General features: G+C 48.2%; 1 protein-coding gene across 2 annotated transcripts in view; it reads right to left on the minus strand.

Annotated features, from left to right (window-relative positions):
• ADGRD1 (adhesion G protein-coupled receptor D1) overlaps positions 1–16,530 on the minus strand; it is a 110,927-nt gene that overhangs the window by 70,357 nt on the left and 24,040 nt on the right. For both annotated transcript variants that reach the window (XM_041410225.1, XM_041410227.1), the window contains one exon: positions 15,883–16,024. In XM_041410225.1, the coding sequence (XP_041266159.1) occupies positions 15,883–16,024 (142 nt within the window). The remainder of the gene's footprint in view (positions 1–15,882; positions 16,025–16,530) is intronic.

Raw genomic sequence — 16,530 nt, forward strand, 5'->3', positions numbered from 1 at the left:
TTTGTTTGCTTTAGAGTTTTCTCTACATCCATTTTTGTGTACCTCTCCCAGCTTTCCATAAACCAGCCATCTGTCTGCCAGCTTTTTCCTGCTCTCAGTGTTCTGACCATTCAACATGATTATCTCAGATTAAATACTTTGATTGAAACTGATACCTATTGAAGAGAGGTACAGCACTGAGATTTCATTAAAATCAGGATTAATCACAAATTTAAAGGCCAGATTAAGAAAAAGGAAAGACAGAAAAAGAATTCTATTTACAGGACTGAAAATAACCAATTGCTGTAAAGGCAAAGTGACCCTTGTCTGGGCATTTTTCTGGGCATTTTCCTGGGCATTTTCCTGACCAGCCAGCCTCCGGTGCTGCCAGGCAGGAGATGGAGAAGGGGCCTGGAGGGACCCTGTGAGGGCAGCCAGTCCTGGATGCAATAATTCCACACAGTCTGAGGACAAAGCAAATCTCAGGTGCTGTGAGAAGGCCACAGGTGCTGTGATGAATTTACACATACCCAGGTCTGTCTCCCACCAGTGTCAGCCTGAAGCCACCAGCCCCAGCCTGGGGGTTTGTCACGAGCCATTTCAGATTTGCCAAATGGCATCTCATGATTAATTACTTTTAAAAAATGTAGAATGTGAAATGAACATCTCTTATTTCCTATTAAAAAAACCAGCTCGTTTTTTTCAATCAATCTGGATCATTCAGTCTACTTGAAAAGGCAAATTACAGCTTGATTGTAGGGTAATTATTCTGGTGGAGATCACTTGAATGACTGCACTGTATTCTTTGACAGGCAGTCTCTGTTATTTGAACACTGATGTTATTTAATTAAAGGATGAAAAATATTTCGGGTGATTCAGAACAAAAACTCATAGCCATGAATAAAACATACGAGTGCAGAGTTTATATTTTGAAAAATAAATTCTCTCCTCCCAGAAATGTTACATCTTAGGAAAAGTAATACAGAACTCACTAGCAAGAGTCATTATGAAGACTGTGAATGATGCCCTGGGTCATTAGAAACAGATTAGTATAATAATCTATTTAATCCAGCTCCATGACAGTTCTGTACAGATTATTCTGAATACTTCAGCTGCCTGTGCTAAGCCCACTGAAAAATTCTTCCAATTACACTGACTAGTGTTAACTTAAAAAGAAAATGTTTAGTGTGTTAAAAATAACCCTTTCAGCATTTAGGGGAAAAAAATCCCTTTATTTATATTTATATTCTCATTCTTCACATTTGAGTCATGTCTCAAGATCAACTAAAGAAGGCCTTATTGTGGTGCCAGTGATATAAATCCTTGGAGTTTATGCCAATACTTTTATTTGTCATATTTTATTGGAACTGACATTTTTTTGGACGCTGCTCACACAATGACTTATGAGTTTAATTTGGTTTCATTTGTTTTGCTGTTTAAAATAAATTAAGACCAGGGCGTGGGGGATTTATTGTCCCTCACAATCCTTATTTACCAATATTGTGCAATGTGAATTTCAGCTGTTATTCAGTTATGCCACCTTGCCTTACCCAGTGTCCTGACCTGGCCCGAGGGATGAACAGTGCAGATGACAAAGAAGCAACAGATGCTTCAGTGCCACTTGGAAGGTCAGGACATTCATACACCCTGAGAGACTCAGTAGGAACTGCAGTGGTTGTGATTCATCCTCCACACCACAGTCCAGGCTTCATGCTCCCTCTCATTTGCCCAGCTTTGTATTTAAGTGCTCACCTCCCCTGTCCTTCTCAAACCAATAAAAAAACCTTACAGATTTTGTTGCCATCCCACATTCAACCAAGAGCCCCTGGGGCCTGAACATCCTGGAAACATCCTGCAACGTCTGAACAACTGGAAATCTGAAATTCTTTGTACCTTGAGATGATCTCTCGTTACAATTCAAACCACTGGAAAACAAAGAACAATATGGAATGGGTAATTATTTAAAATTCCTTAATTGCCAAGGGGCCTTTTTCCCCCAGATGTTTCAGTCCAGTCTGACTGCATTTCCTACACACCACGGAAGAATCTGACTCTGGCCACCACGGGTGGTCTGACAAACTTGTAAAAAAGGCAGGATTATGTCACAGTGAAAAGTGCTTTGTTCTACAGGCTCACCCCGAGCAACCTCCTTGCAGAACAAGTTGGAAACATCTAATTCTCATGCAGCCCCTCCCCTGATGAAGTCCATATAAGCTCATGCCAACAAGTGACAGAAAAAACTTCCACCAGCCTTCCTCAGGCCATGATAAATGTGGAATCTTCAGGCATCTTAAGGCTTCTGTGCCTCTGTGACCTTCCTGCAAGAAACCTGGAGTTTTCCCCAATATCTTTTACTCTGTTATACCAGGAAACAAGAAGGATTCCAACAGAAACTCTCTGTTCACAAAGCAAGCAGAAAGCCCAGCAGGTACTGAAGCTCAGCTGTGCCCGTGCGTTTTCCTGGGGTGACCTTCACTCCCTGACCCATCCAGGGTGGCACAGCTCAGCAGGGGTGACAGCTAGCTGGGTTTGGGTCGTTTAACACACATTTCCAGGGATAACAGAAATCATCCCCATGGCCTGTGCTCCCCAGCAGTGCATTGCTGGCCTGGCAGCTGCAGGCACAGCCCTGCTGGAAGGCACTGCCTCACTGCTCACATCTCCTGCAGTTTTGGCACGAGCAGGCCAGAGTGAACCCTGGAAAACACTGACACACATTATACCAGAGGAATGTAGGGCAGGGATTAAATTATAAACCAGTGACTTTAAATGGAATAGCACAGCAGGTTGTGATGGCAGTTTGATGTGGTCATTCAGGATCTGACTTTCAAGGTATGGCAGAGGAACAGGAGGCAGATGTGAGAGAGGGGCAGGAGATTGCTGGCTTGCCTGAAGCCTGTAACCATACCCAGGTGGGGACTGCATTCCTCCTCCTTCCAGCTCTCCAAACTGCTTCTCCTGACGTGGAGCCTAGCAAATCTGGTCACCTCCACACAGGGCAGGCAAGGAACCAGTGTCCCAGTCCTCCGTGACATCTGAAAGCGATCACTGCACTGCCTGCACTGCAGGAATGCTTCCCCACAGGAATAAGGAATTTTATGAGCGTTATAAAAAGTTACTGGCACTACAACGTATTATCACTGTGGTATAATTTACTGACGTGCTGTCAGCTAGGGGCCAGCCAGGACAGCAGCCAGAACCACCTCCCTGCTCTGGCACAGCCCTGTGGGCTCCCCTGGCAGCCTTCAGCCTCCCCAGCAGGGACAGACCCCCAGGCACAGAGGGGCAGAGCAGGGGCTGCAGCCTCACATCCTGATCACAGCACAGCTGCAGCAGCAGACAGGGCTTCGACCACATTTGTCCCTCTGCCAATAAGATTTGCAGTGTAACACCAATTTCCATCAATAGAGAACAGAGCTGCACTTCTGCCATACTCTCAAATTAAATACAGTATACTAGAATACACTTCTCTATATTTAGTGCCCAAAATATAAGCTACTTACACTCTCATCAGACCATATGTTTAAGCTGTGCAATTTTTTTTCCAAGTGCTCTGAAATTTACCCTTATTTTTAGCTTATGTTTTCTTGGACTTGGCAGATGTTCTGTCACAGGAGATACTGTGTACAAAATGTGAAATATTGCTCTCTGTACTGTCCTTCAGAGCCCCCAGCTGAACGTGGCTGAGCCACCTCCCAGCAGGTGAGCCAGCCCAGCAGCACAGGGAGGGGACACTGGCACAGAGGGGTGGCACTGACACAGAGAGGGGACACTGGCACAGAGGGGTGACACTGGCACAGGGAGGGGACACTGACAGAGAGAGGGGACACTGGCACAGAGAGGGGACACCGGCACAGAGTGGGGACACTGGCACTGGCACAGAGAAGTGGCACTGACACAGAGAGGGGACACTGGCACAGGGAGGGGACACTGGCACGGGGAGGGGCACTGACATAGAGAGGGGGCACAGAGATGATCCTTCCCTGCCCCACCCAGGGCTCTGGGACTCTGTCCTGCACAGTCAGTCACCATCCCAGGGCTCTGAGTCCTGCACTGACAATCACCATCCCAGGGCTGTGGGACTCTGTCCTGCACTGACAATCACCATCCCAGGGCTGTGGGACTCTGTCCTGCACTGACAATCACCATCCCAGGGCTCTGGGACTCTGTCCTGCACTGACAATCACCATCCCAGGGCTGTGGGACTCTGTCCTGCACTGACAATCACCATCCCAGGGCTCTACAGGGGTGGCACTGACAGAGAGAGGGGACACTGGCACAGGGAGGGGACACTGGCACGGGGAGGGGCACTGACATAGAGAGGGGGCACAGAGATGATCCTTCCCTGCCCCACCCAGGGCTCTGGGACTCTGTCCTGCATTGGCAATCACCATCCCAGGGCTCTGGGACTCTGTCCTGCCCAGTAAGTCACCATCCCAGGGCTCTGAGTCCTGCTCTGACATTCACCATCCCAGGGCTCTGAGTCCTGCTCTGACATTCACCATCCCAGGGCTCTGAGTCCTGCTCTGACATTCACCATCCCAGGGCTCTGAGTCCTGCTCTGACATTCACCATCCCAGGGCTCTGAGTCCTGCTCTGACATTCACCATCCCAGGGCTCTGAGTCCTGCTCTGACATTCACCATCCCAGGGCTCTGAGTCCTGCTCTGACATTCACCATCCCAGGGCTCTGAGTCCTGCTCTGACATTCACCATCCCAGGGCTCTGGGACTCTGTCCTGCACAGAGCAGTGCCAGGCAAATGAGAGAGGCTGCAGCTGAGGCTAAGCCCATTCATTTTATGTGCAGGGCTTGTCATCATTTCCCATTAGTTTGGAAGCTCCAGCCTTGTCAGAGATCCATCAGTGCTTCCAGGACACATTTTTATTTTCAGGGCTCTATAGCTCTCGGCTGAAATGTCACATTTGTGGTATCATCAAAACATATAAAACCTAGTTCAGTCATGCAAGAAGGAATATGGGGAAAATAAAGGACTTTTATAGTATCATTCCCTTTTAACATTTTCTCTATCTTTCTAAATGCATTCCTCAGGCTTAGAAAACTGCACACTATAGAAAATCCAAAATGGGGCAAGTTTTCCTCAGCAACTAATCCAAGCTTCTGTCATTACAAATATAAATCTCCATATCTCATCTGTGCAGTCTTTCCAGCAGGCACGAATAGCCTCTGGTTCCCCAGTGCACCCCAAGTGCTCCCCAGCCATGTTCCCAGCAGGGAGCTCCGTGGCAGAGCGGGTCTGAGCCCAGCAGGGCACGCACGGAGGGGCTCAGCTGGGCAAACCCAGAGCTGCCTCGCTCCAGGTTCCCTTATCAACCACGACAAACAGGAAACATTCAGCCAAAGCCTTTTAACAAATGCCTGGGCGTGCGAGGTGCTCCTGGAGGAGCTGCTGTCCCCCCATGGCTGCTCAGGGGAGCTCCAATGTGAAACTGCACCCAGACACAGCCAGGGCTTCAGCTGCAGCCAGTGCAGCTCATCAGACAGGGGTGGCTGGCTAGCCAGAGGGGCAGCTGGCTACCCAGAGGGGCAACTGGCTAGCCAGAGGGGCAGCTGGCTACCCAGAGGGGTAAATGGCTACCCAGAGGGGCAGCTGGCTACCCAGAGGGGTAACTGGCTACCCAGAGGGGCAGCTGGCTAGCCAGAGGGGTAACTGGCTACCCCAAAGGGGCAACTGGCTACCCAGAGGGGCAACTGGCTACCCCAGGGGGTCACTGGCTACCCAGAGGGTAACTGGCTAGCCAGAGGGGCAGCTGGCTACCTGAACACCCTGAGCTGGCCCTGCACAGCTCCTGAGCTGCCCCAGGAGCTGCAGTGAGTGAAGCCCCAGGTCCCTCTCACTGGGCTGCTGCTCCTCCTCTGCCCGGAGCCTCCCAGGGCCCAGGAAGAATTCTGCCTGCTCCTCACCGAGAGCAAGGGGCAGCAAATCCACCTCCAGCCTTTTAATGCTAAATATATGGTTATTAATGGTTAATATTCTACAGGTCAGTATATAAATATATGGTTAATAATGGTTCACACTGGCTACACAGAGGGTAACTGGCTAGCCAAAGGGGCAGCTGGCTACCTGAACACCCTGAGCTGGCCCTGCACAGCTCCTGAGCTGCCCCAGGAGCTGCAGTGAGTGAATCCCCAGGTCCCTCTCACTGGGCTGCTCCTCCTCTGCCCAGAGCCTCCCAGGGCCCAGGAAGAATTCTGCCTGCTCCTCACCGAGAGCAAGGGGCAGCAAATCCACCTCCAGCCTTTTAATGCTAAATATATGGTTATTAATGGTTCATATTCTCCAGGTCAGAATATAAATATATGGTTAATAATGGTTCATATTCTCCAGGTCAGAATATAAATATACAAATATATGGTTAATAATGGTTCATATTCTCCAGGTCAGAATATAAATGTATCAATATATGGTTAATAATGGTTCATATTCTCCAGGTCACAATATAAATATACAAATATATGGTTAATAATGGTTCATATTCTCCAGGTCACAATATAAATATATCAATATATGGTTAATAATGGTTCATATTCTCCAGGTCACAATATAAATATATCAATATATGGTTAATAATGGTCAATATTCCTCAGGTCAGAAGCCAGCCAGCTCCTGGCCAGCACTGATGCAGAGCTAGAGCGAAAAGCTGTGGCCTGAAAGTGAAATTCCTCAATGAAGCAGAAGAAAGTACAAGAGGACACAGAAGCTCAGATATCCAGTAATAAGATTATGTTCTACAAGACTTGCAGCCCAGCAAATATCAGGATGAAATGTGTGCAGCAGGAAAGGGAAAGTGAAAAGCATCTCTTTGAGAAGTGCTGGAACAGAGTCCTTGTGTTGATTAATTGCCTTTAAACATTTGATCACTGTTTGTGATCCAGTAAATCTCCAAGTGTTTCAACATATCTTTAGTGAAGACAGAGTCAGGGAATTATGTATAAAACATCCAAAAAATAGTAGATACCTAGGAAAAAAGGTCACAGCTTCCTTTTTGGAGTGTGCCTTCCAGGAACAGTCTTCTGTAACCACTTAAAATTTGCTGCTCTGCTAAATATTCTTGCCAGTACACCAGTACATTTGTTTTCTGCTGGCTAGTTGATAGGTGCAGGAAGCAAACTCAAAATCTTTTTATATTTTTTTTTTTTTTTTCTGAAGTGGAAGAATATTTATGGGCTTCGTTTGGGTTTTTTTTAGACAATATATAGTGAGTTCTAACTTTCCTCAAGAGAAAGCCAGAGAACGAGCTCAAATATGTAAATCTACTTCTGGGATATACAAAATACTCAAATACAGAGAAGTAAGAAGCTAATCAACAGCCTGCAGACTATGAAGAATCAAAATATAGAAATATACTACATACTGAAGTTATGCTTTTGTTCCCTTGGGTACAGAATTTACCAGAATAAAGCACTAAGTCTCTGCAAATTCTGTATAAATTTTTTATGGGAAATTCTTCTATCATTCCTCAGGTTTTATGCTCACAGGACATATTTGGGTCTGATGTTTGTGTGTTTCACTGTGAAATACATGATTTAAAGTGGCATCACGCACTTCAAGGTGGTTAGGTAAGTGTAAGGTTACTCGTTCCCTAAAACAAGTGATCAGTTTTAATAGCAGTTTGGAGGAGCTTGTTCCCTCCACGCTGCCTTCAGAGGATTTTGTGGGATTTGATCCTGAACTATTTGCACACAACATCCCATTCCATCCCCAGCTGCCTCTCCCAGGCTGCTTTAGCATCCTGTGCATTTCAGCCCTAAAGAGGAATTACAAAAGGAAATAAGGCAGGAGACTCCCAGGTTGCTTTAGCATCCTGTGCATCTCAGCCCTAAAGAGGAACCACAACAGGAACTAAGGCAGGGATCCCCTGTTTGCTGCTGGGAAATGCCAGCTGGTGAAGGGCAGGACTGTCCCTGTCACACAGAGCCCTGGGGCTGTGCTGGCTCCTGCCCAGGGGCACATCCCTGAGCCTGGCTCAGCAAAGCCTGCCCAGGGTGCAGAGTGAGCCCAGCCTGACCAAGCCAGGCTCTGGGAGGACACTCAGCAAAGCCTGCCCAGGGTGCAGAGTGAGCCCAGCCTTACGAAGCCAGGCTCTGGGAGGACACTCAGCAAAGCCTGCCCAGGGTGCAGAGTGAGCCCAGCCTTACCAAGCCAGGCTCTGGGAGGACACTCAGCAAAGCCTGCCCAGGGTGCAGAGTGAGCCCAGCCTTACCTAAACCAGGCTCTGGGTGGATATTTAGCAAAGCCTGCCCAGGGTGCAGAGTGAGCCCAGCCTGACCAAGCCAGGCTCTGGGAGGACACTCAGCAAAACCTGCCCAGGGTGCAGAGTGAGCCCAGCCTTACCAAGCCAGGCTCTGGGAGGACAAGCTGCCAGCACCTGGTCACTTTGCAGGGGCTCAGTCCCCAGAGGATCTGAACTCTGATTTTTTTGTCAGCCTGGCAGCTGCTCCCAGAGCAAAGCCCTGCCAGGCTGAAGCAGAGGCAGGGTTGGTGCTGGGTTTTCTGGAGCTACACTGGATTATTCCCTGGATGGTTTCCTCCTCCTCCCACGCCTCCTCTGCCCCAGTAACGCTTTGTCTAACTGCTGGCGGATTTTCAAGGTAAACATTCCTGCTCCTCAGAGGAATTTACATGGAGCCCAGCGCCCTGCCAAGGAGAAACACGTGGAGCTGTCACAGCTCCTTGGTGACAGCTCAGGAGGACTCAGCACTGCAGCAGGACCAAGAAAGGGAACATTTCAACCTCCTCCCTGTGCTCTACCACTCATCCAACAGCTTCACCCCCACAGTTAAAGCTCCAAAGCTTTGGTGTGCCTCTCTGCAATAATGCCCTCACCACGGTGCACGTTCCCTGCCCTGCTCTCCAGGCGTGCAGCAGTCACATTTTGGGGAGTTTTGGGCATTTTGGAAGTGCAGTGGCTGTGCAATAACCTGGGAAGGTGCTGTTAGTCCAACGTGGCACCATTTCATTCACCCCTGTGAGCTCTGCTGGCTGACTGCACACGAGAACCTGGCCCATAAAGCTTGAGCCCAGTTCTATAATGATGCTTTCAGTCTGAGCAAGAGCAAACAAAAGCTTTTGACTGGAAAATAGATCATGTCAATACAAAGGGTTTCACGTATCAAAATCAATGGAAATCAGGACTTCAACATTGAATAAACCTAGGGGAAAAGTTTTGTATGACTCACGAAACAGCCTTTACATAGAAGGTGAAACTGAGAAATCAGAGGTTACAAGAAAAATTCAATACTGTTCTAGCTTTTTAATTACTTGGAGTGCAAATTAATAGCATTACATTGCAAAGCTGAATTTCTTGATAAAGAAAAATCAATCCAGTTCTGAGGGCCTTGAAGTAATACTCCTAAAAATTACCATATGTCTGCCATATGCAAAAATCAAGAAAACTTATTTTTAGGTCAAGGTGGAAAAAAACCACAAAGAAACAAACAAAAAAGCTTTCTCCCAAATCTGAAATTCCGAAGCTTTTTGAGGGTAGAATTGGCACCCCTAATGACAAATGGGAATCAGTGAGATTTCACCAGTGTAGCTGAATAATTACAAAATCACTCAGGAAAACTGAATTCCCTGGTGTGTCTGGTGCTTTCTCCAAACTTTTTCTTTTGCTGTATTCAAGCTGTATTTGATGTCAATTTTCATAGCAGACAGAAACAAGCAATGAGGAATACAGACAGCACTGGCTCCTGGAGTTCTTGCTATTGAAATTATTTAAAACATCCTCAGGCAAATAACAACTCTACTGTAGAAAATGCTGACAAGGAGCAGCATAACTCACCCACAGCTTGCTGTGAACCCATCTGAAGTGCCACAGGATATTTTTTTCCTTGCAGGTTTATTAATTAGCTATCTCCTTGAGCAATCCATTCATGCATTCCTTACCTGAGAGCCAGCTGGGCAAGGGAGAGGTGGCTGCAGTGCCCTGTGGGCATGGGAGAGCTGGGGCTGTGTGTGCCAGCCCCGTGGGCATGGCAGAGCTCAGCTCTGGGCTGTGTGTGCCAGCCCTGTGGGCATGGCAGAGCTGGGGCTGTGTGTGCCAGCCCTGTGGGCATGGCAGAGCTGGGGCTGTGTGTGCCAGCCCTGTGGGCATGGGGCAGCTCTGGGCTGTGTGTGCCAGCCCCATGGGCATGGCAGAGCTGGGGCTGTGTGTGCCAGCCCTGTGGGCATGGCAGAGCTGGGGCTGTGTGTGCCAGCCCTGTGGGCATGGCAGAGCTGGGGCTGTGTGTGCCAGCCCTGTGGGCATGGGGCAGCTCTGGGCTGTGTGTGCCAGCCCCGTGGGCATGGCAGAGCTCAGCTCTGGGCTGTGTGTGCAGCCCCTGACTCCCCCCATGGCACCCACCCAGGGACAGCTCTGCTGCTCTGTGCAGCCTCTGCCTCCCTCCTGCCACAGTGAGGGTCCTGAGCAGCCCCAGCAAAACTCCAAACCTCGGCTGGCAGCAGTGCAGAGGAAGCAGCAGTGCAGCACTGGCAGCAGTGCAGAGCTGGCAGCAATGCAGAGGAAGCAGCAGTGCAGCACTGGCAGCAGTGCAGAGCTGGCAGCAATGCAGAGGAAGCAGCAGTGCAGAGGAAGCAGCAGTGCAGAGGAAGCAGCAGTGCAGCACTGGCAGCAATGCAGAGCTGGCAGCAGTGCAGAGGAAGCAGCAGTGCAGAGCTGGCAGCAGTGCAGAGCTGGCAGCAGTGCAGAGCTGGCTCTGCAGGCAGCTCCTCCCTGTCCTGCAGGAAGGTGCTCTGAGCCAGCCCGTGCTGCCTCTGCAGCTGGGAAGGACTGCATTCCCGTTTTTCTTTCAGAAAGGGAACACCCCTCCTCAGCAGCTGCACATCTGCTGGAACAAGAGCCCAAGGCCTTGCTGGCTGCCACTGTCATACCCAGCAGCAGGAGTGCAGTCCCAGCTCCTGGGACGGGCAGTGCTGAGGGAACAAACCCCAGAGGAGCCTCTCCTCCTCTGCTGCCTCTCTGAACTGCGAGTGCTCTGCCCTCTCTGAGCCAGTGCAGCTCCTCTATTCCTCATAGCAAGGATTTCACTTGTCTAACAAAGTGCCTAAAAATCATGAGCTTGATTAGTGTTTTTTCTCTTTGCTTAATTGTGGTACATTCTGCAAGAGTCACAGTTTCAATTGTATTTTAGTCATGTTTTCTCTGTCAAAGTCCATCCACTGAAAAATTATACCTTTGTTCTGCAGATGTGGGCAAGATTCATTGTTTTTCATCAATCAATATATAAATTAGCCAACACTTAACTGGCCATAAAAATTAATTGGCTCCACATTGATTTGCCTCTCTCAGGGCAGCACTAATATTTGTGTACGAACGGGAATTGCTTCTTCCCTTATTTTATTTTCTTATCAGTAATGATGTTAAACAAACCTCGGGGTGTGGCCTGGCCAGGAAAAAGAGAGAGGAAAGGATGAGCTTTGGGTGAGTTTTCAGGCAAAACTCCCATTGCCTCATTTAAAGCTCAGTGAGAAGGGACAAGTGAGAAGCAGTTTTGTGAACCAGGCTGAGTTTGTGCAGAAGGTCTGTGGTGCCTGCACGGCAGACCCCGGAATGCTGAGGTGCTCCTGCAGCTCCTGCAAGACAGCCAGGAACAGGAGAGGGACTGGGAGAGCCAGGAACAGAGCAGAAGAGGGACTGGGAGCAGGAGAGGGACTGGGAGAGCCAGGAACAGAGCAGAAGAGGGACTGGGAGCAGGAGAGGGACTGGGAGAGCCAGGAACAGAGCAGAAGAGGGACTGGGAGCAGGAGAGGGACTGGGACAGCCAGGAACAGAGCAGGAGAGGGGCTGGGAACAGGAGAGGGACTGGGACAGCCAGGAACAGAGCAGGAGAGGGGCTGGGAACAGGAGAGGGACTGGGAACAGCAGCTGCTGAAGGAAGGAAGGAGCTGGTGATCATGGAGAGGAGAAGATGCTAAAGGAAAGGGCTGATGGTAATGGGGAGGAGAAGATGCTGAAGGAAGGGGCTGATGATAATGGAGAGAAGCTGCTGAAGGAAGGAGCTGATGGTAATGGAGAGAAGATGCTGAAGGAAAGGGCTGATGATAATGGAGAGGAGAGGCTGACAGAGGAAGAGGCTGATGATAATGGAGAGGAGAAGCACAGAGGAAGGAGCTGATGATCACGGAGAGGAGAAGATGCTGAAGGAAGGAGCTGATAATCAAAAGGAGATGTTGAAGCCTCAGTGAGGGCAGGGTCACAGCAGGGTCCTGATGGGAAGCACTCACTGCACAAAGAGGGAGAGCAGAGGCAGCTCCTCACAAACCAGGAGAGGAGCAGCTGTTTAATGATTCAGTGCAGGACCATGGCAGGAAGGATGAGCACCTCTCAGTTCCCCAAGCACTGTGTTTGTTAAAATGGACCATGCTGAGCAAAGGACTGAGTGGAACAATGCTAAATTAGTCCTGACTTGCAGTATCTTAGTAAAGCATGCCTTTTTTCCAGAACCAAACAGTTCTTTAAAGTGGCACTGCCCCAAACTATATTTGAGGGAAAACAGCTGCATTAAGAATTCCCAATTTGCATCTAATCTTCATGAGAGGATTCTCACAGAGGGTGCAGCAGCCAGGAGCTCACAGCTCTCCAAAAATGCAGCTGCACATATTCCTCTTCTGCAAAGAGCAACGAGAAAATAAAGCCCTGGAGAAAACTCAAAGTGGTTAAAATGAGTGCACAAGGAGTTTTCTTCCAGGTGTGAGGCAATTTTCTCTGGAGTGCCAGTCAGGAGTGAGGATCCACAGAGCTCTGAGCAGCCCCCAGGCTGTGACTGCTGCCCTCCTGTCCCACCAGCTGACTGTCCCTGGCGGTTCTGTGCCCTCTTTGTACCAAATGTGCCTGGATTTCCCCCCTGCTGCTGCTCCTACCAGCTGAAAGGTGCCTGAAACACGAGAATTTACAGCTAGCTTTGTCCCCATGAGTGTCAAACTGCAACTTCAGCATGGGCACAAGTCAAGGTAGATGCTGTGTAGCCTGTGCTGTGCAGCCATATGGGTTTTACAAAATCCTGGTGCTGCTTGACACAATTTCCTCCTCTGCTGCCTCTTCTGAGTTTTTCCAGAGCACATTGTGCTGCATTTCAGCCCTGACATTCATCTCTTCTAAATTTCTACCCTGTGCTGTAATTTCTTGGATCACAGAAGTGAAATGTTAGTTCTTCTCTAGTTGTTCCTGCTATGAAAAACATCTTGCTGGAAACAGAATTTTTTTCAGACAATCATTTTACAAAATGTACTGTTGCCTCACTACAAAACATCTGGACAGGTCAAGACTAAGCTGTCTCCAGCCTCCAACCACCCTCAGTCTCCACATCCTCCCCCAGGCCCTGGAGGTGTTGGGGATTTCTGTGAATTTCTGAATTTCTGCGCTCTGCTCTGCTGGACACAGCAGTTCATCCGAGCTGGTGAAGAGCAGAGCAGCTCCACTTTTTAAATCTGTCACAAAAGGTCTGTCTGTCCCTGAAGTGTTCCTGAATACCAACTGACCATTGCAATGTACTGTATTAAATTGCACTAATAATTAATTAACAGATAATTAATTAATCAAGAATTAATATCGTATTAAATTGTCTCTTAGAGGACTTAATTCAGGCAAAATTTTGCTGATGAGAAAGAGAAATTAAATATATTCAGTGTTCACAGAGACTGTGCTGCAATTACAGCCAATACCCTGGCAGAGCCCTGCCTGCTCTCCCTGGTCCATGAATGAACCTGAATTACCTAAATTAACCTGAATTAACAGGTTTGTTATCAGCTCTGAGGTGCCTTCTCAGCCCCACAGCCCCAGCTCTGCCCCACGCTGCTCTCTGCCAAGGGAAGCACTGACACATCACTGACAGATATTCCCTGTATCCTTCCCTAATCAATCAGACATTAGTCCCAGTTTGGAACACCTCGTGTTTTAAAATGAGAGGGAAATTTCCTGACCTCATCAGCTCCTCAGAGCTATGTGAGCACTGCAGACATTTCAGGGAAAGCCCTGCCTGAGGGGGATTTAACTCACCGGGAGTTAAACTGTGGGATGGTAAATGCTCTGTGGAGTTTTGTTTCACGAGGTGATATTCAGTTCACAGGCATTTTCTTTGTAACTATTTCCTAAAATAGACTTGGTTTATTCCAACTTCCTTTTGTTTTCTGTTGCTCAGTGATTGGCATTTTTCCTACACACATTAGAAGAAGAGGAATTAAGAAGTCAGACTGAAACTTTTAATAAAAAAAAACTATTTGCTTGGACTTGGTATTTTTTACTTTTTCTTATTACACTTTCCTCTGCTAAACTGAGAACATTATGTGGAACAAACAAACAGCTATAAGAATGAAATGGTATCCACTTCAAATGTTTCTCCCATTACTGCAGTATTTTAATGGATAAAACAGGTTTCCAAGCCAGTTTTTATGCTCTCAGTTTAAACATATCATTCAATCACAACCTTATATACATAACTTGACTGTTACTCTTTAAAGCACCTACTTTAACGCAATGATCTTGCAGCCAGAATTTCTTTTACATTTTAAATTCTACCTTTATTCCACGAGGAGCCCTACTCAGCCAAAGGAAACCCTCCAGAGTGAAGTGACATCAGGAGGGATCTGTGCTGCTGGCAGCTGAAAGCTTCCAGGGACACAGAGCCACCTCCCAGCCTGCTGAAGTAAATTCACTTGAATTTACTTCTGTAAACTTGCTGAAGTCATTTCCCTAAGTAAATTTACAGTTGTCTAAATTTATATTGTCCAAAATGGTTCCATGGGATTCACAGCAGTGTACAGGAGAGCTGGCCTGGCCCAGTGCAGCCCCACCAGGAATCATCTGTTCACCCATTCCTGGATGTTAAACTCGACCATCAATTAACAGCCACATGAGCAATTACAGTGCGAAAGCCAGAGGTGGCAAGCAGTCCTCCTGGCAAATTCTGTGATTGCATTGCCCATCAGGCAGAAGAGCTGTGTGAGGGACCCAGCTCTGCTGACAGAATTAAAGCACAGAGGGGTCCAGGAGGAGCCTGAGAGCCAGCCCCCCTTCTCTGCCACAGGGAAACCAGCCATGGCCATCCCCCTTCTGGGGCTCTGCTGCCTAAGCAAAGAAGGGTGCCTGACAAATGCAGCACTCCTGTCTGCGTCCCAGCAAAGGAAAACCCACCGGTTTGTCTGAGAGCCTGCCAGTAAATCATCACCACTGCAGCTCGGGGAGGAACCTGGGTAAATACAGCAAAGTGCTTTTTGGAAATGATCCGTGCAGATCTTCACAAGTGCCCACCTCTAAGAGGCCTCTGGGGACATTTGGGAGTTCTCAGTTTGGAAAACTGTCAGCAGAACAGCACACTTCACTCCTGGGCCTCGGGGATCCTCCCTGCTGCTGCAGCTCACGCCAGCTTTACCAAGAGCCCAACAGAAAGAGGATAAACCGACTTGAAAATAGCTTTGAAAGAAAAATATGATAAAATATTCAGAAGAACATCTAAGAGATGTATTCTAGGAACTGTTTAAGAATTTAAATCTTGCCTTGCCGCTCCTATTCACAGCTGTAAGTGGGGCAGAGATGCTGCATTGCCTCCTCTCCATTCCACTGACATCAAACCATCAAAGCCCCTCCGTTATCTCAGCACAGACCAAGATCAAAAAGCAAAAACCACAAGGGAATCCTTGTTATTGAGCACTGCAGTGGGAAAGCAGCACTTCACCCCAGAGCACACACACGAGGGCACAGCACTCATCAGCCTTTTGCAGGGATGGAAAAAGAAGCCATAATGGTGGGGAAAACAGAACGCTGTAGCCACAAATGGCAACTGGATTGCTACTAAAAATGCCCACAAAAATCATGGGAGAAGTACAAAGAAAGGGTCCCAGGAGGGAAGCTCTGCCCAGCCCAGAGCAGCAGCTCCCGTTCACTTACCAGGGTGTGGGTGAGCTGGATGGTGATGAGGGGAGAGCCCGACAGGTTGGGGGACAGCTGGGGCAGAGGCTCCACCTTGATGGAGATGAGATAACTGCTGGCTGAGATCATGGAGCCTTTGTAGGCAGCAGCTTCAGCAATCCTTGGAAAGAAGTAAATATGTTAAGGAAGAGAATAACAACTGGTTTTTGGTTCATACATAGCAGCAAAGGAATACAGGACCTCCTTGTTCCCTTCAAGCCAAGGAGCTCCTCTAGGGCAGCCAGGCCTGGCCCCAAAGGCTCCTCCAGGACTAGAGGCCACGTACCTGTAAAGGACAGGGAAAGCCCTGACATCAAAGCTCCTCTTTCACTCTGCTCCTCCTTGCAAAGGTTTACAAGCCTTGCTGAAAATGTTTGAGGGAACTGGGGAGAATCCTATGGAGGGATCTAAACAATTCCCTGAGCAAAGAGAGGAGGAAACTTGCAGGGGCTTTCAGGCTGGCTGACAGATAAATCAGTGTGTGGGACACACAGACAAAATGCACAAAATAAACACAGGAATGTATTTAGAAGTGATTTATAGCTGTACCCTGACAAATAGATGATGTCCAGTTAGATTTGTTAGAGGGAAAGACAGGTCACAATACACACAGCTGAACTGGACTAA

Source organism: Onychostruthus taczanowskii, unplaced genomic scaffold, assembly GCF_017590055.1.
Source record: "Onychostruthus taczanowskii isolate IOZ18803 unplaced genomic scaffold, ASM1759005v1 scaffold32, whole genome shotgun sequence".
NCBI classification, from domain to species: Eukaryota; Metazoa; Chordata; class Aves; order Passeriformes; family Passeridae; genus Onychostruthus; species Onychostruthus taczanowskii.